The sequence below is a fragment of the Eptatretus burgeri genome, chromosome 6, assembly GCF_056783735.1.
Source record: "Eptatretus burgeri isolate ZD-2024b chromosome 6, Ebu_testis_v1, whole genome shotgun sequence".
Taxonomy (NCBI): domain Eukaryota; kingdom Metazoa; phylum Chordata; class Myxini; order Myxiniformes; family Myxinidae; genus Eptatretus; species Eptatretus burgeri.
The window spans coordinates 57,347,490-57,372,884 of NC_140966.1; the positions used below are offsets into that span (position 1 = coordinate 57,347,490).

Here is a 25,395-nt window from a genome sequence, read left to right on the forward strand (position 1 = left end):
TGCTTCATTCTGTCTTTGTCGTTTCATCATCCTTGCTCTCATTGAGTCCTCCAGATTTTAAGTTTGCAAGAAGTTTGATATTCACCTTTATATCTCTGGTGGAGCATAAGCAGGTGTCAAAGGCTGAAGCTTATAATGCTGGCTTGCACACTTCCTCTTGTGGATTGTTTTATTTGATAATATAAGAAGATGTCTCTCTCGGCATTGGTAAGTTCAGTTTAGTTGAGCTTTTCTCTTGTTAGGTTAAATCTTTACTCTTGATTCATCAATCCAATTTGATTTCATTGATAATGATGTCACAATGATATTTAGGAGAATGTAAGTTTGACTACTGCTGCAGTTTGTTTCCGAGTATCCAACATGTTATGTAATGTTCAAAGGTGTTAATGTTTCCTTGTGAGCTGTGCGTTTTAAGTTGAATTATAATCTTGTCTTATTAATGATGCCTGAAAGCAGAGGGAGCAAGCTTTGTTAGATCATTGCATTTTGGCCTTAGGGCCAAATAACCTGTACATATGAGATATGTTATCTCCTTAGGATAACCTGTGCATATGAGAATGTATTTTGATCTTTGGGCCAAAGTATTTGTTCAGCTTTGTTACAATGTTTTTTTTTTTTTTTTGAAAGCAAAAGGTGTTTCTCAATGGAGTGTTCCTTGGATGGGCGCATATTTTGGCATGGGATTGATTCAGTGTGCTTGAGCATTCCTTTGACAAACTTTATTCTGTCTTTGCATGACCACGTACTCTTTGTATACGTAATACAACATCTAAACTCGAGGCCAGAGAAAGAGGTGACAGAGGGCAAAAAGTGAGGCAATGGGAACCCAGTTGGACACAACAAGAAGAGGTGGGAATGAACAGGAAAATAGGACAGAGAGGAAGGGAAGAAACACAGAAACCAGCAAGTAAGAGGGTTTTGTCAAGTTTGGGAGGTTAATGGTGATAGGAAATATTGTGGGTAGGAAACAGTGGGATATTGGACTACCAATGAAAGGTAGTTCCACAAATGGGGAAAAAGAGGAACAAAATAATTTAGGTGTGTAGTAAGCCTATATTTTGGGAGTTTCGACAGGTGGAAGAGTGGAAGAGCAAATGCATCCTGGAGTTTCTGGGGAGGGTAAGAGGGAGCTTGACCATTGGAGAGGCACAGAACAAAAGAGACACCACCAAGTTGTCCATGAACAACAGCCCTTGTGCTTCATTGTAATCATGGTAAATGCCAATAATGTTAAGAGCTTTAAATTCTCCACAATCCAGGAGAGACAGATGTGAAGTGGGGGCACCAGCTGATGGGTGAGACAGTAATCCATTGAGCAGAAAACAAAGGCCTTGTAGACTTGAAGTAGTCCATTTTTACAATAAATAATTTAGAATGATTGAGGATTCCTTGCTAGCTCTGGAGACCAGCTTTGTTGTGTTGTCACCTCAGGTGAGATTGTGACCGATGGTGAGGTCGAGAAGTTCAAGTGACTAAACCTCTTACAGTGACCTGACCCTGTAAATAGATAGGGGGTTTGTTTGATGATATTTCCATAGTGATAGGGTGAGACTGTGAGATTTGACAGGACTGCATGACATGTTCCATTTGTCAGACGAGTATCCAATAAATTAAAGATAGGCAGAGAGTGGTGAAGCTACCGTTTGCCTGCCAGTAGGATGGGGGCGCTATACAGTACAATGTTCAATCATCCGAAAATAAAAAAGAAAGAGAGGGTTTTCCATAGCATTGAGAGGTTGTTTATGTGTATTAAGAGCAAGACTGGGCACAAGACTGCCTGGGAGTACTCCAGTTACCACTGAGAAAATAGGAGAGGGAGAAGAGAGGATTCTTTTAACAGCAATATGTTGACCGCACGAGTGGAGGAAATCAGAAAGCCTGGTGTGAAGATGGCCATGTATGCTGCAAGCAGCGAGCTTGGCAAACAGAGCAAGATGCCAGTGTATGTTGAATCCACGTATGGCCATTGAGACCGTTCTGATGTCTATTTTGCGATGTTGGGCTTCCGCGACTATCTTTGAGAGGCAGCAGCGTGTCCCAGAGTTGAATGACCGGGATGAATCTAATCTGATGGTCAGAGATCATGCTGTTGCAAAAAAGGAAAGAGATTGATTCCATGGGTTTGCTTATGATTGGAAGTAAGGTTACTGGTTTGTAAATGATAGTCTGTTTTTGCACCCTTTTTTTTGGAAAATTAGTCTTCAGTTCTACTCTAAAGTAATTGTTTTTAGTGTTCAGGCGAAAGTGCATGTGTTAAATTTTTTTCAAATATATATATATATATATATATATATATATATATATATATATATATATATATATATATATATATATATATATATATATATATATATCATTAGCATCTGCACATATGTGGGACTCACATCCATTGGAGATCAGGGTGCTTTGTCATGCTTCACACATTTTGATATATATATATATATATATATATATATATATATATATATATATATATATATATATATATATATATATATATATATATATATATATAATTTGTTTATTAAAAAAGCATTTATCATGATAGATCGTATGATAGACAACTGGCACTTAAACTTCCAACTGGCACTTAAAATGTGGAGCTTTTTCACACTTCTCCAGAGGGGTCACTGTCTTGCAGAGAAACCCTGATGGATGCAACAAAATGTCCCGTTGAAGTCATACTTGTGCTGAACTGGATATTTTCTGAGAACCATTCTTGCAACAATTAAAAGCTTCAAACATTTTATTACAATTAATCTGGTGGGCAAATCATGCACACAGAGTCACTGAACCGCAGATGTTGTGCTTGGCATGTTTCCATTTCTGTCCACATGTCATACCTTCACTTTGTGCAATTGTGCAGCTGGAAAACTCAAGCTGTGGGCTTTGTATTTAACTCACAACCTACATGACTGACTCTGTGCATGTCTTTCGAGCTGTAATTTGCTCTTTTCTTTATTCCACTCTGAATGACTGCCAAAGTACAGTACTTCTAATGTGTATAAAAGCTTTTTTTTAATGCTAAAAGGATGTAGGGTCACTGAATAGGAAAGCCATTTGTTTTTGATGTCAAAAGGTCAAAGGTCAACTCAAGGTCAAACTTCTAAAATCATGAATTTCAATCTGAAAAATCATAAATTTTCATCCGATTGACCTGAGCTTCGATTAAGATTGTCAATTTTAATGTTAATGAAACGGGCAATTTGATGTATCCATGACAACCTTTGGAGCGGGGGGGGGGGGGGGGAGTGGATCTCATGTATCGTGCTCTGCACGACATCTTTTTCTTGTTTGTTTATTACCTCCATCACCGAAGGTGGAAGGAGGAAGGAGGTTTATATTTTCATCCCTGTCTGTTTGTTTGTTTGTGTGCAGAATATCTCAATAAATCTGTGGGTGGATTCGGATGAAATTTGGTGGGCACGTTGGGTATGTGACGAAGATGAACTGATTAGATTTTGGTGAAGATCCGAATGTGGATCCGATATTTTATTTAAGTGATTCTTCACCATTGAGAGATATTATATGGCTATAGTACGATATCTCTAAAAAGGTTGTACACTGATTCGGACAAAACTTGGTGGACACTTTTGGTATGTGACAAGGAAGATTTGATTAAGTTTTGGTGATGATCCAGATCCGGATCCGATAGTTTTTTTTTTAATTTTTTAAGTCATTCTTCAACATTGAGAGATCGGGCGAAACCGATATCGAGCATATTTCAAAAATGTATTGGCCCTGATATGTTCTGCTGGATCAGGCATTGCGTGGTGAAGGTATGCGCTCTACCATACTTGCCTTTGTGATTTCATGTAAATGTGTAAGTTGGTGAATGAATATTAAGCTGGGTGCCATTCTTTACCACTTGCAGTCCAGGCTCCAGCAGTGTGTTCTGTTTGCAAGCAGCTTGTTGTGGTTTCCCAAGCCAGCTGTTCCATCTTAACTGCTTCGTAAGCCGCTCACCTGACTGCTTGGCAAACAGAGCAAGCAATTTAAGAGAGGTGCTTTTCATTCTGTTAGGAAAAATGGTCATCGTAGTCAGATTCAAAATGATACTGCAACTAATGAAATGTTCAGAAGCATGTCGCTCGTATGCTTTATACATACTCATAGTATCATTAAAGCTTGCATGTCACACTTTAATTGTGTATTTCTACTTTTCATCCTCATTCTTCAAGATCTGCAGACATGGACAACCCCTCCCCAAAAATGCACAGTGGTATGGTCTGTAGATAAGCTTGTCAAGGGGGTCCTCCTTCTAAGTCCACAACAATTCTTTATCTTTCTTTCCCTCTTCCTTGTACTCTGCAGCCACTGCTAACACAATAAATTAGTTTGGGGGAAGTTGTCACAAGAGGATCCAGTAAAACTGAAAACATTCGTGTTGTTTCCTTGTGTACGGCAGCTTAGCTGCCAAATAGCTATCATTTCTTGGAGCGCAGCTGTGCCACTGATGCTGTGCCCCTCTGCCAGTACACTGGTCCTCATTTCACCAACCTCAGAAGGATGACAGCCTGTCAACCCCACCTGGTGTTGATTCAGCAGCCACCAGGGCTCAAACTCAGGACCGTAAGATCCGAAGCTAGCCACCCCAACCACTAAGCCAACACCAGGCTTAATGTTCAAGTACCACGTCAGCATTTTTTACATGTGGACTGCTATGTTGTTAAGCAGTACCTAACACTCCATTCTGTTGGAGTGCTTGCTTGAGCGGTTTGAATCATGCAAGCTACTTGGCAAGCAAGACTAATCGCAAGCCACTTGCTAATGGAACACACCCCTGGCATGTGGTGAGCTTGATCAAGGGGGACTTCCTCCAGACTCACTGATGTATTACAAAGTTTATGAATGACCATGTGATCATACTCTACTTTTATAAATGACTGTCCAACCGTTTGACTGGTTTTGTGGATATCTGTTCAGCTGTGCTAGTGACTTTCTAAAACTGTCTTTGTCAATGACCATTTTTCATTGTATGAATGTCAAATTCTGTAGTATTACTGGAAACTGTCGAACGTCAGTGCTGGGGATACCATTTATATGATTCCATCGGTCTACTCAAGGATAAAGGGCATTCAGATAAATATCTGTCTTCATTTTTAGTTGCTTCTCTCCAGCAGACAGACACTCCTTGTGTCTGTGATGTGAGGGAATGCCTCAGTCTTTATCTGATAAAGCATGCAATGCCACATGAAGTGACTTATTGTAGTTTGAGTACCATTGTGCGTGTCCATGCTGTAAATATTCATCGAATGGTTCTTTTTGGTTTCTTTAAGGAAATGTTTATGGGCTCAATCTTTCACACTAGTTTATTTTCCAGATGAGTTACTCATTCAGTGACAAGGTCTTTGGTACACAGACACAAAATGGATTGGGAGTTAAGTGCATCTATTGGATGAGCAACCAATAGATCACAGGAAGGTGCAGCCGATCTCAGAGGCCCTTGCATTGGCATGCAGATACAATGATGCGTGTGGCCTGGCCACACGCAATGAGATGTCACGCGTGAGCATTGTGCACGGGAAATGGCAGAGGTTGTGGTTGCGTGTGTGTGTGCGTGTGTGCGTGTGTGCGTGCGTGCGTGCGTGCGTGCGTGCGTGTGTGTGTGTGTGTGTGTGTGCGTGTGTGCCGGTACAGCTGCTGCCATTTGAATTGGATTGTTTGGGCGAAACCCACAGAGGGCCTGATAAGTCGTGCGGCTTAAAGCTGCTGGAATTCCTTGGGTGTTGGGTTCAGTGAGTAATCATGAAGACCACCTGCTAATTCTGAGCAAGCCTGGCTCGAGCTACCTGGGAACAAAAGTAATGGAACGGAATGGCAATCAGAACTCTGATACAAATGCGCAACAAAATAATCAGTAACTTAGTAAACGACATTCCTTTCTGTGGCAAAAAAAAAAAACATTTGTTTTGTGAATCTTCAAACCTCTTTTCCATAGTTTTGTGAACTTGTGCAAGAGCAAAAATGTCTATGATGTGATCTTTCCTGCATCAGTGACAGAATGGTGTGTGTTAGCAATGTTTTTTTTTGTTTTTTTTTGTTTTTTTTTGACACAGTATGCTTCATTGCACTCTCCTAACTCACAAGATATTGACCGTGAAGGTTAAAAATCAAGTAACAGCACGGTAGCAGTTTTATATCTCAGGGTGAGTGTAACAGGGTGGCCAGGTTGATGGCTTGCTGTGTGGAGCGGTGCGCAGTCGAGCACCACGGTGATGCAATGAGCAACATGGTCTCTACGACGGTGTTGCGGGTCCCTGCAGGCCTAATAACTGAGTCAGCAGAATGCAGCTCGCAACAATGATGTCGAGCTCTCTGTCCGTACTTGCTGTCACAAGTTATGTTATTTTCCTTTGCGTATCTAACATGTTCCATTTTAAATGTGCTCTCTTCGCAGTTTGCATCCTGGAGATGCAGCAGTTGCATGCAATCTACTTTATGATAAGCTGCACTGAAATATTTTTCGTTGTGCTGCAACTGAAGCCAAGAGCTATGTTTCTTTTTGTGAAATTCAATGGTCATCATTGAAATCCTTCTTCGAGCCTCCATGGGATTCCGTACTCCAAACGTAACTGGAGAAATAATTCCTGGCCAGAGTATTTCACATTCCGTTCCTTTCACCTGGACATCACTGCAGCCAAATGAGACGGGGGCTGCATGATATGAGAATGAAACAGCGGTGTGTGTGTGTGTGTGTGTGTGTGTGTGTGTGTGTGTGTGTGTGTGTGTGTGTGTGTGTGTGTGTGTGTGTGTGTGTGTGCGCATGTCTTCATATCTTGATGATCTAAATCTTTCTCTTCATTGTGAGTGAATTCATATTCGACTGAGATTCAATTTCTCATTCTACCACTGGTTGTATCAATGCTGAGGTGTGCTGTGATGCTCATGCAGTTGCTCTGCACATGAGGGCAGGAATTTATAATTTGGTTCGTGCCTCCTCATCGACGCTTCAATCATAACACACAGTGGGATCTCGAATGTCCACCATCTCTCAGCTACATGTCCATCTGGGGTACTGCACACCTCGTGAGCTACCTCTGTGCCATCCTTTCGGACCTCTCGCTGGTGTCGCAGTACGAGAAAATGTTTTAAAAAAGATACCAATCTATCAATGAACATACAATGGTTAAAGTTCTATGAGTTTAGTGTCCTAAATACATGTTGCCCTTCATCAATATTTCCAAAATATCTATTCAGTACAAATAAAAATTTACTCGGACACAGATCCTCGCTCAGCCATAGAGCCAACAAAATGCTTCCATGGCCACTTGTTATTGATGGTTCAGCAAATCAATCACGATCGTGAGATCGTATTCAGTATCCTACGTACCAGCTTTATTGCTGATTTGCAAACAATCAAGGCTGAAGCAGAATTGAGTCTTTGCCAAACCTCAATGAGGCCACCAATCCTTCAGTGAACTGAGAATAAATAAATAAACAAGCGTTAAATAAAATCCTGAAACAATAAGTACAACGGAGCCAGGCCCTCCTGGGCTAGCTTGACGCTGTAGAAACCAAGGTCTTCAAAAATTATTGGAATCTCCATTGATGAAGCTGAGTCTACGTGCCAATCACTTCGCCATCGCAGACAGGTCGGTGGTCTCTCTGTCTTCTGCCACCTCCTTTCTGGTCTTGCACCTTCTGGTTTCTGCAGGGCACACACGGTCCACCGTCAACCCCTTTCTGGTGAAACTACCTAAATCCCGCATCACTACTCACCTCGAGTCATTCGTTCCTCTGGTTTTTTTTTTTCTTCTGCACTTTGCTCTAAAGATGTTACATGTGATCGAAGGTTCAGATCGAACGCGTTGTGTTCATTTTTCCAGTCTCCTGTAGAATCCCTGCAGTTAATGTGAAAATGCTCTGATTTCTGTTCATGTCTTTTTCCTTCGTGTAATACAAACAAGCTCCTCCGTGAGCCTTGGGTTTGAAAAGAGCAAGGAAACAAATGGACAAGGCTGCCAACCTGCCTGCGATGACCAAGATGACCCTCAGATGATGTAATGGCGTGTTGAATCGGTTCATAGGTGCTTTCCCATCCCACCTTTTTTAACATTGTTCTAAAAACACTCATCTCTTTTGCAGATTAGCCAATTAACATGCTCAGCAACACACAGGTAAATGAACTCCAATATCACCTGTATTGGTCTGTATGGTGCTTTGCTTTGACTTGAACCTCTCATGCCGGTGTTGTGGATTCTGCATTGTAGAGAAGGAAACTGTACTTTTTATGACATAATAACAAATTAATCTCACTGTATTCTACATTATATTATTTCGCATGCAGCGTGTGCGTGCCTGCTGGTTTGCATCATTGCGAGCACAGCTGATGCAGTGCCCCCTTGTTGGTTGGAGCATAATTTGAATGAAATCTGGCCAGGATGACAGGCTCACCTCCTCTTCTCGAAGGACACCATGGGATCTTTAATGTCCACCAACACATCTGGCAGACGGGACACCGGTTCAACGTCCCTCCGAGGGAGGGCACACACATTGATGATTCACCCAAGCTGCAAAACACCAGGATGACAGTTTATAGCAGGTCAAAATACTTTGCAGGAAATAAACCTAAGTGTAGAAAACACACTCATGAGACGTCTAACCAACACTGTTCTGTGATCGCTGATGAAATGGCGATTTAAATAAATAAAAAAATGATACAATTGAAAGTAACATTTATCAAACTATAGTCACCAAAAGCAAATATGGTGTTCCTCTTCAAATGATTACCTCCGCCACTGAAGGTGAGGATGTTATGTTTTCACCCATTTCTGTCTGTTTGTGTACAGGATATCTCAAAAAGTTGTGCACAGATTCGGACAAAACTTGGTGGACAGATTGGGCATGCCGCAAGGAAGAATTGATTCGATTTTGATGAAAATCCGGATCTGGATCCGAGAATTTTTTTTTTTTTTTAACTGATCTTCACCATTGAGAGATAAGGCCACAAACGATATAGTACTGCATATAGCATGATATTGCAAAAATGTATTGGGCCCCATATGTTCTCGTGGATCAGGCATTACATGGCGGAGGTATGCGCTCTACTGAGCTCTATAATTATTAATACCTTCATTGCATGGTTCCGCTAAGTTTGTTTTGTACTTATAATGGCACATTTGACAGCTTTTGTACATGTTTGGCTTCTTTTTTTCTTTTTCTTTTTCTTTATTTCTTTAAAAAAAAAAAAAAACCTATTACACACATGATGTTGCAGCAATACGTCTTGTAAATTACAATAGACGAGGCCACAGGAAAAGTTCCTCCAGCTCCCTGATATTGTGGGTGTGGGAAGTATCTCGCTGCACCAGCTGCTGTGCAAGGATGGTGATTCACCTTGGCAGGAAAATCAACCCACACTTTGCTCTTTTTTTTCCTGGTTCCATCTATGCCATGCAAAAATGCTTATTTGAGGCTGATTATCTTGATGCCTTTCTTCAGCAGACTCAATCTTGCCATTTGACTCAACAGAATTAGAAAGCAATGACAATTTCCGTTTCTGAGAACAGCTCAGTATAGTCATGTTTATCTTGCACTCTTTAAACTTTTAGTTGTGGGAGATGTTTTTTTTTTTTTTTGCATTACGATGGAAGACTCGAAGTAGTGCTTGAACATATATCACGTGGAGCACACAGATATTATGAGACATCAATGCACTTTCACGTCAATTATAAGGATATTATACTAGACAATGGACAAACACTTCTAGGATATGGAATTTGAACATGGGGTTCCCCAACATCAGGAGTAAGGAGTGATGTGGGGAACACGAACAGGCCAAGCTTGTGCGTACTATTCAGATATTTTCAAATTTCTTCAGCACAGTAACACTCAATCATCCGGCCTCATTCATGTCTCTGTATCTGTGCATGCAATGAATGCCATGGTTATTTATATCCCCCAACAGGGCGTCAGCCAGGCTGGGGGCTTGTATTTTGGGTGCTCTCAGTCCGTCTGTCCATCAATCTGTCTGGAAGCTCCACTAGAATATAACTGGACAGATTTATTTCATATTTCGCACATGTATGCTATAATATCTGGGCACGAGGCAAGTAAAATGATTGAGGGGCCAGAGCCATGTTGGAATTTGGTGAATTAAATTTTTTTAACGAATGGAATTAGTTCAGGATAGTACAGGGTGTTCCAAAAAGATCCGGACAACTTTCGTTTTTAGCTCGCCTGTTTGAAGAACAGAGAGCTATAGCGATACCCCCGGCGTGAGCGTGAGCGTGAGCGTCAGCGTGAGCGTGAAAATGTTAAAGTTTTTGGTGCAAGCTATTTTTTCCTTTCTAATGTTTTTATCGATCACACTTTTTTTATACACCCGATATATATATATCAGGGCGTATTATGTGATACCGGTCGTCCGTCTGTCCTTCCGTCTGTCTGTCTGCCCATCCGTCCGTCCGTCCGTTCCTGTCCGCACTCTCACTCCCAAAGTTTTCAACTTTCACGTTTCATATTTGGTACATAGGTACAGACTGTGGAGATGGTGTGTCGTGACATACGTTCGTCATCTAAAGTGGTTTCCATGGCAACCAGGATGCTGTTTTCCATGTGGTAGCACAATTCTGTATATACCTACTTGTTCGGGCGTATATTGTGCTCACTTGCGCTCTTGTTTCTGATTACAATATACAAATACATATATTGCTTAAAAATTATTTGGATCAGACTTCACTGCAATGCTTTATAAAAAATATTAATTATTAGACTAGTCTTTTAAAAACGATAAGTGTATAAACAGGCGAGTATTGGGTGGCTTTGACACCAACTCTGGTTAATATATTTAGTACCACAAATGATACAACAATACCGTTTTGTTTTATATGATACAGAAATTTATAAACTTTACTTTATTTGTGGTACAAGAGGTTTAAGGAGACTGGAAGTCGTCAGAAACAGAAAAGTACCAGTTGACCAAGCACAAGTTCAGCAGACGTTGAACGAGTGCGTGAATCATTTCATCAAAGTCCTGAAAAATCAATTTGATGTGCATTCAGAGAATGGACTACCAACCACCACTGTACACAGGATTTTGTATAAAAGTCTGAAGCTTTATGCCTATAAGGTGCAGATTCTGCAGGAACTCAAACCAAATGATGGATCCAAAGACAAGGCGGTTGCCTTGGAAATGCTCAGTTGCATAGAAGATGACGATCACCTAAAAAAGGTCATGTTCACAGAAGAAGCTTGCTTTCAGGTATCGGGGTAGGTCAGCTGGCACAATGTGAGGATCTGGAGATCTGAAAACCCCCATGTAGTCATGGAACACATACATGATGGTCCAAAGGTCAATGTGTGGTGTGGCCTTCTCCATGACCACTTGGTGGGTCCGTTTTTCTTTGCAGAGGATACAGTGACCTCAACAATTCACAGGAACATGTTGGAACGATTCGCCTTCCCACAGATTGAAGACTTGCAACCCGATATAATTTTTCAGTAGGATGGCGCTCCCCCTCATTGGGCCTTAGTCGTTCGAGCCGTCCTGAATTAAAAAATTCCAGATAGCTGGATTGGCCAACCGTCTGGCCCCCATGATCACCAGACATAACCCCCCCCCCTCAAATTTTTTTCTGTGGGACTTTGTCAAAGATGTTGTCCACCACACCGAGGTGGCAAACCTGCAGGATCTCCGTTCTCAGATCACAGCTGCATGCGCACTGGTGGATGCAAACATGCCCAGCCGAAGATGATAAGAACTCGTGTACCGCCTTGATGTTCTGAGTGCGACAAATGGAGCTCACATTGAAGTGTATTGATGGAGTGCACAAAACTGTATGAGTTTCTGTATCACATTAACCAAGCGGTGTCGTTGTACCATTCGTGGTTCTAACAATATTAACAACCAAAGTTGGCCGGGTATTTTTGGAACACCCTGTATATGCTTTTGATAACCTTTATTTATTTATATACAGTATACACTTTACCATCTCCACGACTAACACACAATTTTGAATCATTTACTTATGAGTTAGGTCACCCAATCAAGACTGGGTGACTTAGACCTTCGTAAAACATCAATAAGATTGTTGTTTACAGCTGTAGGAAAAATTAACTTGGGAGTAAAACATGGCAATGATCATTCGATTGTTTAAGGTCATACAGGATCGTGCAACCACTGGTATACTCCACTATATCATATATATGGGGGGTTTGATTCAATTTTATGAATGAGCCTATATGGTCATGAATAAACGATCAACAGTATGTTGTCCTGATGAGTCCACAAGAAGGGCGAAATCTAGAACATCTCTGCTTTCGGCTATTCGTGACCAGAGGCTCCAATCTCAGTCTGCCAAGGCTTGAGTACCATATGGATACCTCCTAGTTTGGAGGTGATATGTTGTTATAAGTTATGTACATTATGTCAGTGTCGTGTCGTGGAGTCGGTGTGCTTCTTTGGTTGAATTTGATATTCCTGGCTGAAAACCTCTTGACTGGTGTTTAGCAGGGCAGAGTCAATGTGCTCACGTGGCAGGCAACACTTGCTGCTGGTAGATCATGCAGCAAGCGCTGTGATGGGACTCCATTTGTGCCCTGCTGCCTCGTAAATTTGGGGGTTTGATTCAATTACAGTTATGCATGTGTATATGTATATATATATATATATATATATATATATATATATATATATATATATATATATATATATATATATATATATATATATATATATATGATGAGTCGGGGGTACCTAGGACTATTTTGAATATCTCATTCTTTGATCCTTTTCTGTTCTTGCGTATGGCAGCTTAGCTGCTGGGTGGCTATCATTTCTTGGAAGCATAGCTGTGCCACTGATGCTGTGCCCCTCTACTAGTACACTGGTACTCATTTCGCCAACTTCACAAGGATGACAGGCTGATTCAACCCCACCTGGTGTTAATTTATCAGCTAACAGGGCTCAAACTCAGGACTGTTGGATCCCAAGCCAGCCACCCATACCACAAAGCCAACACCAGGCCTTTGATCCTTTGGAAGGTCCCTCATATGTGTTTGTCACCACTTTTCCACCTTTCCAGCATGGTCCATTTGAAGGCCTCTTAGAAAAGATAAACACAGGATCAAAACAAAACAAAAAAAAAAGATAGCTTCCATCTGCGAGAGACAGGGCCAAAAGTAATTTGCTTCTTTATTGTGCTAAGGATTCCTCAAAAAGGCCTTATAAGGTCAATCCATGTTCCAGTCCAAAATCACCAGGAGCTACAAAAGTTTTTCAACATAATCCCAACTTTCCCATACAATCCCATGACCCCACATTTTCTGCATTTGGTCTTATAACCTTCATTCGCTTATGTTTTTTTTCGATGATCAATAAACAATCAAGCGCATTAAAGTTTTGTTTTTTTTCTCATTGAGAGATTGTTTCACATATTCCTGCATCAGTTATTTGGAACGGCACTGTGAATATTTAAAACGACAGTTTACCATCATTTGGAAATAATCCTTCGTAATAAATATAATTTTTCTGAAATTATTAGAAACGATTTTTCTTCATAACAAGGCAAACAGGTCAACCACATCCTCACCATATCCTGGAAATACAAGTAATCAAGTCATTCTATTTTCCCAAAAACGTTCTCACTATATACAGTATATACGGGATATATATATATATATATATATATATATATATATATATATATATATATATATATATATATATATATATATCTATATGTATCCCAAAAATGAGTGAAGTAACATGCCTGTACTCTGGTGTTCCAGAGGATTGGTTCTGCTGAAACATTTCCACAAGCTAACAACCAACCTTGGACAAGTTACCACTCTGTCATATCATGAATTAATAATAAATAATATTAATAAACAACAAACGAAAGTCTGAGCTATCTTGCCTCTCATGTGGCTACAAATTGGACTGTTTACATTTGCTGAAATAAAAAAAATATTGTTGGGGGTCGGGTTAGAAGACCACTTGGTCTTGGAGCTATCTCGGCTCCCCCCCCCATACTCCCTGGAATTGTAGGCCATCGCACATGGATAATTCCGTGACACGGCAGCTCACTTAACCGACCGTGGACGCCAATAACTCAACCGCGTGATCTCGGGTCATCCCGGTTATGGGTTAACTGGGTTACCTAATTCATCATGTGATTTAATTACCGGGGAACACGCCCCCGGTACGCCTAGTCCGAACCGGATCACTTTACCGGACCGGATAACTTTACCAGATCGGATGCAGCCGAGCGACACTGCCAAGGACGTACCAGCTAAAAGGAACGGATCGTTGGGAATAAAGTCCCGGCTAAGCTAGGATTTGGACCATGCTGGATCAACGAAAGAAAAGACAAAAACGAGGTGGAAACAATTTTAATAATAATTTATTAACAAAGGTGAGGAAGGAAGGGTATGTGGCACGATCAATAGATTTATTTGGGTGTGCAAGCAGAGATAGGGAAGAAAGGTGTGGTGCGACAATAAACAAGCAACTTATAAAAGGGGACACAGAGCAGACTTAACACAAAATAATAATAATAATCTTCTGCAGTCTTACTTATGTGGACAAGCACCAGGACACACACACACACACGCACATGCACAGACACAGACACGCACACACACAGACACAGATAACCCGATGAAGAGGAGGTATTGCAGCAAGACAGGAGAGGAGTTGAGGCTACGATCTCTCGGTACCTTTGCACGCTTGCCGGAAGGTGCCACCAATACGTTTGGGGGGATGCTCCATGGCGCGGTACCCCCTGACAGCTGGCGCGTCTTCTCTTGCTTCGGGGGGCTTCATGTAGCTGGCGTCAGCCCGGAGAAGGAGACGCGACCGTCTGCGTGAAGAGAGGGACTCGGGTGGAGAGGGCAGGGTCCAGGCGATGCCGACAGGAGGCGGAGTCCAAGCGATGATGGCAGGAAGTGGTCCAGTGTGCACAGAAGACGAAGGAGGGCAGAGTCGAGGCGATTTCGAAGTCTCGCTTGAGCGGGAGGCGAGGCAGGGCAGAGAGTTAGAGCGAAGGCTCCGCTCGGACCTTTATCGGTCCCACGGCGCGGGGTGGGTAGGCACCCTGAAGCGAAGTGTCGTCACCCAAATCGGGCGCTCTGATTGGCCTCGACCCCCCACGCGGCCCAGCCGCAATGGCTGGAAAACCACAACATTCATCTTCCGGCAAGATGACTCCATGCCGTAAAAATGTCTTGTTCCGACCTCCAACATGATATGAATTGCCCACACCGAACTCCGCATCATGAATTGCCTTGCAAAAACCCCCGGGCTATGCCCTGACACCGGCCGAGGGTTCCGCATGCCTGCTTGGGCGAGCCGACCAGCGGTGGTCAATGTGTGTCACGTGGCCCGAGCTGTACAACATACCTCTGCCCGATCGCAGCTTCACTGGCCGTAGAAGCGTTTGGATAAGATGTTATGGCAATCCCATGCACAGACGGTAAGATGTTTCCAAAAAGGTGTCATGAGCTAAGCGCTAGTCTGCCTTTGAGCACATTCTGTACAGGGCGCTTCAAGCACATTCCCATGGCCCACATGGTGAGTGCACGAATTCGCCCAATTCTGCGACCGTGTGTGCTGGGCCAACACCGATATGTGTCAGAAATTGAGGGGGAACGATCGGTTTTATAATTATATGGAGGTTTGGAATGAAAAGGATATAGATATGTGTCAGATGGAGAAATGGAGGGAAAAAGAATGCCGATATAGTGAGTCCCGGAATGGGTTGAAAGGAATGCCCCGCTTGCGCCTTGCACACTCTCATCCTGCCCAACGTGGCATGGGGTTCATCCCGCCCAATGTGGCATCGTTCCGTGCAGCGTGGGCGTCGTGCTGGGTGTGTTTCCTGTGTTTTTTTAAAGATATATTCATCCGTATGCCTTTTCAATGCAACCAGCAATCTTCCCCAGATCATCGGAAGCTCGAGTCGATAATCTTGAGATGCCGAGCATACTGTATAAGTCGCCGCAAACGTTGGGATGGGGGATCGCTTGAGGACGGGAGCTCTGCGCTGTGAATGCTCATGCGGTGTTCGAGCGCCATTTCTATGCCCCTCCCCTGCAGAAGTTATTGTGAGGGTATGGTGGTTTCCTCGCAGCCGTGGCACATGCTGCACGCAAATTCGGATTTACCTCAGGTATAAGCAGAACAGAAGAGTAGGAATGATGTTAGAAATGAAATGAAGAAGAAATGATGTAAGCAAACCTAGCTATGAGATCCTCGCAACGCACGCCCCCGATGTCCCGCGAGACAATAGAGAAGGGACTATCTACACATATATTAATGGAATAACTGTCTTGGGACCACTGTATGTTGGATGCATGTGATTCTGAGAACCGCAACAATATATGTATGTATATATATATTTTACCTATCTATCGATATATATATATATATATATATATATATATATATATATATATATATATATATATATGTATATATATATATATATATATATATATATATATATATATATATATATATATATTTATATGTATGTATACATATATTTATTTATAAATATATATTAAATATATATATAATAACTATTTATATATATATATATATTTATTTTTAAATATGTATATATATAATATCTATATATATATATATATATATATATATATATATATATATATATATATATATATATACATATATTGCTGCACTGTTTGAGTAGAACCAATCCCCTGGAACACAAAAGTAAGGGCACAGAACGCATCTTATTAATGATAGCTCAGAAGGTATTTATTGTTTATTAATCAAGGTCTGCCTGTAGAACGCATAACCAGTTCTGATGGTTGCTGGCTACGAACCAACCCTGGATAGGTCACCACTCTCCTGCATGGTTATTATAGGTTGGTGTAGAAATTTGGAAAATGACCAAGGTGCCGGTACACAATGCCCTACTCTTGCGAAAGACACTATGTGATCTTTAACGAGCATTAGCAAATGCTTTATGTATGGGCCACCCAGCTTAACATTCCAACTTGGAGACAGCACACTCATTGATAAATCACCCTGCCTGTGAAGCACCAGAGTGATGGTTTTCAGTTGTGTCTGAAATCGAGCACACACTGGAGAGCTTAAAGTTGAGTATGTGACTATTTGCCATCCTGCCAGTATGGTGTTTATTCATGGGCTATGGGCACCAGATGTTTATTTCAAATTTTAAGATGTAAAGGAGTATGGGGGTGTGGTTGGGTGGGCCTGTTAAATAGGAAGATAAACATTAAGAAAAGGAAGAGGGGAGAGCGTATAAATGAGAATAAAATGTTGGAGTTTGAAGTAATGGGAGTCAAGAGATAAGGGGCATGTGAGGCATATCGGAAAGGGTGGAGAACTAGTCAATATGACGCCATTTATGCATACAGTACTTAATAATCACAGGGTCTCATATTGTAGTTGAATATGATGGATGCTGAAACCCGAGTGAGAGCAATTATGAATCATGTAGATGACCAATTGTCCCATCATGCCTGTGCTTTTCGGGAGACAGATATCTGTTTCTTGATTCTTCAACTTACAGCTGTCTTCTCTATTTCCCTCAGTCTCACTGCCATTCCTTCTTGTGGAGTTGAACCTCATCCGGCCCTTCAAAAGAGGATTTTACTGTGATGACGAGAGCATACGTTATCCCTACCTCACAGACACCATCTCGGATGGGGTGCTGAGTGCTGGTGGTCTGCTTATGGCGATACTTCTTGTACGTAACACCTTCAATCGCATCAACCACTTCCATTGTCTCTAAACTTTTGACTTATCACACTTTCACTTTCCCCTGTCTCGACATTTTCAGCCTTAGTTCTCATTCATCCCCTTTCACCATATTCCCACTGTTTATCATTCTATTTTACATCGATTTTGGTCTGGATTGAAGAATTACTTTATGATCAAGAGAAGTATCACGAGGATAAAATACACCAGACTCCCATAAAGATGAACAGATTCATTCACGTTAATGGGACATACACCTCCACTTTTTAAAAAATCTTTACCTGCGAACAAATATATTGATGTCTGCACCTTTACTATAACGGTGTTTCTCATTTCTAGAGTCGGCTCTCTGGCTCATTGCATCACCTTTCTGTAAAAATATTTCTGTTTTTTATTTGTAGTGGGGCAACTTAGCTAAATATAGCATAACAATTGGGCATTTTGTGAGGAAAGCACCGAATTTGGCACACTAGTAGCCTATCATATTATGAACAGATTTGGATATTTGGCCATCTCAAAATTTTTGATGGCAGTGGAAAATGGCTGCCACAGCCATCAGCGGCTGAATTTGAGATGGCCCAATATCCAAATCCGTTCATAATATGTTGGGCTACTAGTGTGCCAAATTTGGTACTTTCCTCACAAAATGCACAATTGTTATGCTAAGTTGCCCCACAATTGGTATATCCAGGAACTTGTACATCCTTACTATAATTCACGGACTGATATTTGCTTGTTTATTACTTGCGAAAATCGAAGATTTTTCAAGTATATTGGATGGTATTGTGCGTTATTCTGTTAAAAAAAATGTTTGTTACTTACAGGTCACAATTTTAAACCGATTTTCCCAAAACATTTCCACATGGTATAGTTCGTCATAAGCAAGAAGCCTATTGTTTTTGAGGTCGAAAGGTCACCAATTATTTTTGACGTCAACACAGGCGGCCAAAAGGTCAACATCGACCAAGTTTCTAAAATTGTTAATTTTCATCAGATTGACTTGAAATTTGAACAGGGGTTGCATATTTAACCTCCGCCATCAAAGATGGATGGAGGTTACTGTTTTCACCCCTGTCTGTTTGTTTGTTTGTGAACAGTATTACGGAAAAACTCCTGGACGGATTTCGACGAAACTTGGTGGGGGGATTAGGTATGGTCCAAGCATCATGCCATTAGATTTAGGACTTGGTCCAAAGTCCAATATGGCCGCTTTGGCGGCCATTTTGAAAAAGTATTTGAATTTTTGTTTTTGCATTTCTACATGTTTTAAGTGATTTCCAACCAAAAAAAAAAATGTGTTGGAGAAAAAAAAAACAATTTTGCAACTTTTTTTTTCAAAAAAATTTCGATTTTATTTGAAAAATATTTGAATTTTTTTTTTGCATTTCTACATGTTTTAAGTGATTTCCAACCCCTCCCCCCAAAAAAAATTGTTGGAGAAAAAAAAAACAGAAAATTTTCACCTTTTTTTTTCAAAAAAAATTTCGATTTTATTTTTTTGGCATTTCTACATGCGCGTCGATCTAGTTTAGTTTATTCAATCGTGGTTCAGTAGAGTCTGATCTGTTTTTACCTGCAATGAATAGGACATCAGGTTCACTTAAGTGACCCAGCAGTATTGGCGGCGGAGGTTTTGCACTCTACCGAGTGCTCCCCCTCTAGTTGGTCATTGAATTCAACCGCCAATTATTTTTGAGATCACAATATGCAAAAAGGTCAGTCAACACAGGCGGCCAAAAAGTCGACATAGGCTGAATATCTAAAATTATCAATTTCCATCCGATTGACTTGAAATTTGAAGAGGATTTGCATATTTGGTCATTGAATTCAGCCACAAGTTATTTTCAAGGTCAAATTGTTTCATGGATTTCACAAGTATCGTGCTATGCTTGACATCTTTCTTGTTTGTTTGTCACCGCTATAACTACATTTGTCGGCTGATTACATCCAGACTTGCTACATCGGATCAGCATGACTCCAATTCGTGTGGAGTGGTGTTTTTATCTTTGCTGGTGATCTTGAGGGGGGTGGGGGGGGGGACGCAAATTCTCTATGTAAATGTGTATCGTGTCGTGCTGCCTCCAGGTGGGGTTGGATATTACAAGTCTCCACCATTTACAGTACAGTACTCCTGTCCCCACGTTTTCCAGTGTAGTGAGGTGATTAGAATTATAAGCAGTAGGTATGTTTTTGCTTCATGCATGTAAGCAGGGTTATTGTTTTGCCTCTACAGAGATGTCAGTTGCCTATACACTGCCCAAATAAAGGTATGCATCAGAAGAATGTGTTGCATGCTTGGAACAAGATCACCTGTAGGGCGGGCACTCTGCTAATATATTAACAGTAGGAAAATGACATTTGAAATTGTACTAACATTTGGAGACAACGGACAAATCAAAACAGCATGTGGGAATTTAGTATCAGATCCCATCATGTTGAGCTGTGTGCTCAGATGGAAACATCATTCACATAAAGATGTGCATTGTTTTTGTCATGGCCTTGTAAGGCTGTTGTTGATGTAAGCTTTTCAGGTGATCATTGCACATCCCCCTCCTTTATTTGGAGGCCCTTTTTTAATGGCACATTGAGACCTCACTCTCTCTAGATTGATCAATTATTTTTTTATTGAGGCTTATCCCAATTTTATTCCTCCTTCCATATGAGTAGTCAATCCATTATTAGAGATTAAGGAGAGTCAACCGACTATGATTGCCAACCTATGGTTGTTTGGCCATGCTCTATCCTTTTTAAATGCTGACGATCAAGCAAGGAAGCAGTATGTACAATTTTAGAAGTCTTTGCTGTGACTCAGCCATGGTTAGAACAGCTAACCTATCAGAATCAGAGCAGATACTCCAACCATTACGCCACCAAGTCTGGTCATAATATATGTTCAAGAAACTTTGATGAAGGAGGCAGCCATTGGACCTATGAAAGCCTGTGCTAGAATTGCCAACCGATGGTCGTTTGTCCATGCTCTGTCCTTTTAAATACTGAGGAAGGATGTGGCATGTACCATTTTAAAGACTTTGGTATGACTCAGCCACGATTCGAACTGCTGACCTTCCAGATTCAGAGAGCGGATACTCTAATCATTGCACCACTTATTATTCTTTTCAATCTTCTCTTTTTTTCTTCTCCTTCTACTTCTTCTCCACCTTCTTCTTATCTTGATCATTATTGTCTTTGTTCTTCTTCCACTTCTGTTCTTCTTCTTTGTATTTTTTTTCCTCTGTTATACAAGGAAATACAAAGAAGTTCAATGCAGGAGGTTGCCATCAGGCCCATCATGCCCACATATATCTGCCAATACAGTTTTAACAAATTAATACCAGTGGTCTTGATCTCTCACCTCCTTTCTGGTCTTGCACCTTCTGCTCTTTCCATGCTGTCCTCTTCATGTTTCTGCAGGGAGTACAAGGTCTGCCAGCAATCTCCTTCTGGTGAAACTCCCAAAATCCAGAATCACTGCTCACCTCCACTCATTTGTTCCTCCTTTCTCCTAGTTGTTGAACCAACTTCCATATTCTCTTCAATCTCGTTCTTCCCACCAGTCATGTTGGTGAATGTAACACAATATGTCCATATGGCAGATGACACTTGTTGGAGCCAAATACAATCTGGCCTCATCAGCCACAGTCATTGGGGCATCAAGTGCCAGTATATATGCCAAAAGGGCTTGAAACATCACCAGGTGGATGGAACAGCGATATGATGCCCTGATGAGCCTTAAGGAGGATGAAACCAGGTCGGTAGCTTCTCTTTTCATCTACTTTGTGACAGCTTTTGACTTTGCCTTACATGAACTGCTGGATGCCCTTCGGGGTTGGCAGGCATAACACCGTTGTGATGAGGTCATTATCACAATGTCGGTAAAAGTCAGGAGAATTTCATAATTGCATATATAGTGTTACGGCTGTGGAAATTCGCATTACACCATGAAGGGCCCGTAGGTGAGATATCTCTAAGTACATGTGTAGTTAGCCCCAAATCCGTTGTCTAGAGGGAATTTATGTGAGTCATTCGGGCTGCGACGCTTTGAGATAACCGTTTTTCTGTTCTATCTTTATTTTGAACCAACCACGTCTCAACCGCCATCACACAACAACCACCTTAACCACCACGCCAGCCATCGTCACCAACTACAACCACGCTCCAACCCTCAGACAACAACAACAACACCAACAGCCACAACCTTTACCTTCACAACTCAATCCCGCAAACATCGCATCACCGTCATTCCCAAACGGCACCATAACCATCAAACCACCACCGATAAACCCTCCACCACCCTCACCTCTCTCCTTCTACGACCATTCCCGCACCACCTGTGCACACTGAGCGTCGGGCTGTCTTGGGCTCGTTCAGCGATACGCACCGAGCCGTGAGCGCAAATAGCGGCCTTTCCGAGGGAGAATTCGGATCAGGAACGCTACACGCCCACTTCTGATCCATCTGATTAGCAAGCGCGGAGCGGCTTGGCCCCGTCTCCAGGTGCGTCTGTGTGAAATCGATACATGCAAATTGTAGGATCAGGGGAGGTTCACGCCCACTTTTCCTTCGTCCAATTGGCGAGCATGGCTCCGCCCCCGAGGTCATCCTGATCCAGATATTTGCATATTGTTTTCTCATGCTGGCCTATAAAACGGCGAGCGCAAGGCGAATCGGGGCAGAGTATGGCAGTAGCAGAGTGTGGCAGTAGCAGAGTGTGGCAGTAGCAGAGTGTGGCAGTAGCAGAGTGTGGCAGTAGCAATGTGTGTCGGCAGGGCAGAGTGAATCGAGTCATTGGTGTGGCAGAGAGTGGAGTCGGGTGGCGAAGTCATCGGTGTGGCATCGAGTTGGGTTCTGCAGTCGGCTGAGGAGAGTTGCGGGAAGAGGCAAAGGAGCTCGGGTCCGAGGCGAGAAGGACGGCGGTCGGCGACGAGGTCGCGGTGTGAGATCCCTCGTCGCGGGACCCAAGCCAGCCAGCCATTCTCCTCCTCCAGGGCATCAACAATTCCCTCTTTCCCCCGCGCTGAGATAGTGCAAAAAGGGGGCCCCGTTCCCACCCCACTCCAAACGTCATGCCTACGAAACCTGCCAAGGAGCATGAAGTCGGGGCACAGCCACGGGGCCACATCTGCGGCTCGTCTGCCAACGCATCACGAGGACACGGGTAGGACCCCCCCCCTCCGGTCTCGCGGTGCTGGCCGCTCATCCACGTCACGCGCAAATATTGGCCTCCAGGCCTGTCTGCCCCCTTGTCTATGAGCGTGGCTTCTTTCCTTTGCTTTTGAGTAAATGTGTGTTGGCGCTGTCTGTAAAGTAGAACTGTATAAGTGTTGCCGTGTGTACGCGTATTCGGTAGTAACTCTGCGTCATTGTTTCTTTTGTTTTAACTGCTATATGTGCATTTTGACTGTTTGGCTGTATATGTGTGCTTTCCGTGTGTCGCGTAATAAATGTGCATTGTGTGAACTGTTTTCCCGTTTCGCTTCGTCTTTTCTTGATCGACCCTCCATCCTGCTTCACGTAAAGGGTTCGTAGTGGGCTTAATACGCCCGGTACTTAATCTGAACCGTCCAAGTCGGCGATAACACTGCTCGGTTATCCCGATAGCACGGAACGGGCCGCCCAAGCGGCTCGTGTCCGGAGTCAACCTTTGGCGAGGTGTGATCGCCCGGTCGACCATTCGCGCAGGTACTTAGGTAGATCGAATTTGGCGAGCGACCCTATCCTGCGCGGGTGGGCAATTGGCACGATCGTTGTGAGGTTAAACCCCCACCCGTGACTCCCAGCGTTGGTCCGAGAGGGTCACGACTGAATTGTCCGTCCGGTTTGCGACGTGCCGCGATTCGAGTCACGTGGCCGTCCGCACGCCGGCAGGCGCGCATTCGCAACAATATATATATATATATATATATATATATATATATATATATATATATATATATATATATATATATATATATATATATATATATATATATATATATATATATATATCCCAGGCAAAAATTCTTTTACTGTAGTAATTCTTTGCAGACTACTCTAGTATATGAGAGTACTACTCTCATATACTATCATTCTCACTGTGGCATTTTTGCCTGGGCATATAAACAAATATAGACCTATCCCCTTGTGCTTATCGGTACCAGTACATATGTAACTTCTGGCTGAAACTTATCTGCTGTTTCTGCTGCCACTATCTTTCCAGGGAGACCATTCCATGCTTTATCTACACTGAAAGATAGATAAAATGCTCTCTGACTGAAAGATCCCTCCCTTAATGTCCCTCCCATAATCCTTCTCTTCTTCACTTTCCAGCCACAACCTTTGCTGCTGTCACTGTCTATTCTGCTCAAAAAACTTTTCTCACATAATCTGTTTTACCCTCCATTATCTTAAGCATCTACATCAGATCCCTTTCTAATTCTCTCTTTTTTAACGAATAAATTCCTGTCTCTGCTCCTCGTAGCTCAATCTAGTTATCCCCAGAATCAATTGAGTTGCTCTACAATCCGCCCTTTCGATGGCAGCTCTGTCCTTCCTTTGATGTGGCAACTGAAACAGAATGCAATATTCCAGATGAGGTGTCACTAAATTCCTGTAGTGTTTACAACCTCTTTTGATTTATAAGATGTCGAAGAAAACAACCTGCAAACCTATTTGCTTTACTTATAGCAATGCCAGCTGCCTGGCATGGTGCTGTCTGCTTACCTTTCTCATCTATTGCCACCCCCAGATCCTTCTGTGTCACTCTTCAAAACTTCCCTTTGCATCATGTAATCTCTATTTACATCATTCTTACCCATCCTCAGCACCTTACATTTCCTTATGTTAAATTGCATCTGCCAACATTTTACCCAAATTGAAGTATCTAAGACTTTCCTGAATCTGTTCACACCACTCACTGCCATCCACGTTACATCCGTCCAAGCATTGTATCATCTGGAAATTTGGAAAGTCGAGTATTAACCCCACTGTCCAAATCATTGATCCAAGTCCTCAACCCTCCCACCCAACCCCAAGTCCTCCACTCCCTCTCCCATCCACAAGCTCTCAATCCCCCACACTCAAATCTTCAAACTCCTGCCCACCCAGTCTTTAATTGCCAAACCCACCTTCAACCCCCCCCTTTCCATCTCAAGTCTTCACCCCCACCTCCCCCAAAGACTCAACCCTCTCTCCCAGCTCTCTGTCCCCTCTCTGCCCCCACCCCACCTCTTTGTCCTCCCCTCCCCTTTTCATCTTCAAGTCCTCAACCATCCCCCCTCCACTCACAATGCCTCAACCTTCCTCTCCCAATTCTCTGCCCCACCACCCCCAACTCTCTGTCCTCCCCTAAAACTTTCTTCCCATTCTTGACAACATTACATAAGGCTACACAAGGAACTTTGGTGCAGGAGGAGGCCATTCGGCCCATCATTTCATTTCATTTCATTATTTTTTATTGGCCACGTGAAACATGGAAATTTTTCATCCACTGGCACTTCAATTCAAAAATAGGTGCATCACATTCTTTTCACATTAGCATTGAACACGTGAATTGAATAACACACAAATGGTGTAAAAAGACAGCACAATTATGAAAGTGGAGCATGAAGCTAAATAGTGACAGAACTCTTCCCCATTTCTTCCCATTTTTAACAGCATCCCTATACTTGTTTGTTAGGAATAATGTTTAAAGGAAATAAAAAAAAATGTTTCATCCACAA

The 25,395-nt window shown here is 42.2% G+C and overlaps 1 protein-coding gene and 1 long non-coding RNA gene across 3 annotated transcripts in view; one reads left to right on the forward strand and one right to left on the reverse strand.

The window, feature by feature from the left end:
• LOC147024851 (phospholipid phosphatase 3-like) overlaps window positions 1-25,395 on the forward strand; it is a 139,260-nt gene that overhangs the window by 17,847 nt on the left and 96,018 nt on the right. For both annotated transcript variants that reach the window (XM_085885175.1, XM_085885176.1), the window contains one exon: window positions 17,533-17,687. In XM_085885175.1, the coding sequence (XP_085741301.1) occupies window positions 17,533-17,687 (155 nt within the window). The remainder of the gene's footprint in view (window positions 1-17,532; window positions 17,688-25,395) is intronic.
• LOC147024852 (uncharacterized) overlaps window positions 7,175-25,395 on the reverse strand; it is a 54,061-nt gene continuing 35,840 nt past the window's right edge. The window contains exons 2-4 of the long non-coding RNA XR_015059229.1: window positions 8,398-8,513; window positions 8,142-8,202; window positions 7,175-7,651 (exon numbers count right to left, since the gene is read on the reverse strand). This is a non-coding gene — a long non-coding RNA (uncharacterized LOC147024852). The remainder of the gene's footprint in view (window positions 7,652-8,141; window positions 8,203-8,397; window positions 8,514-25,395) is intronic.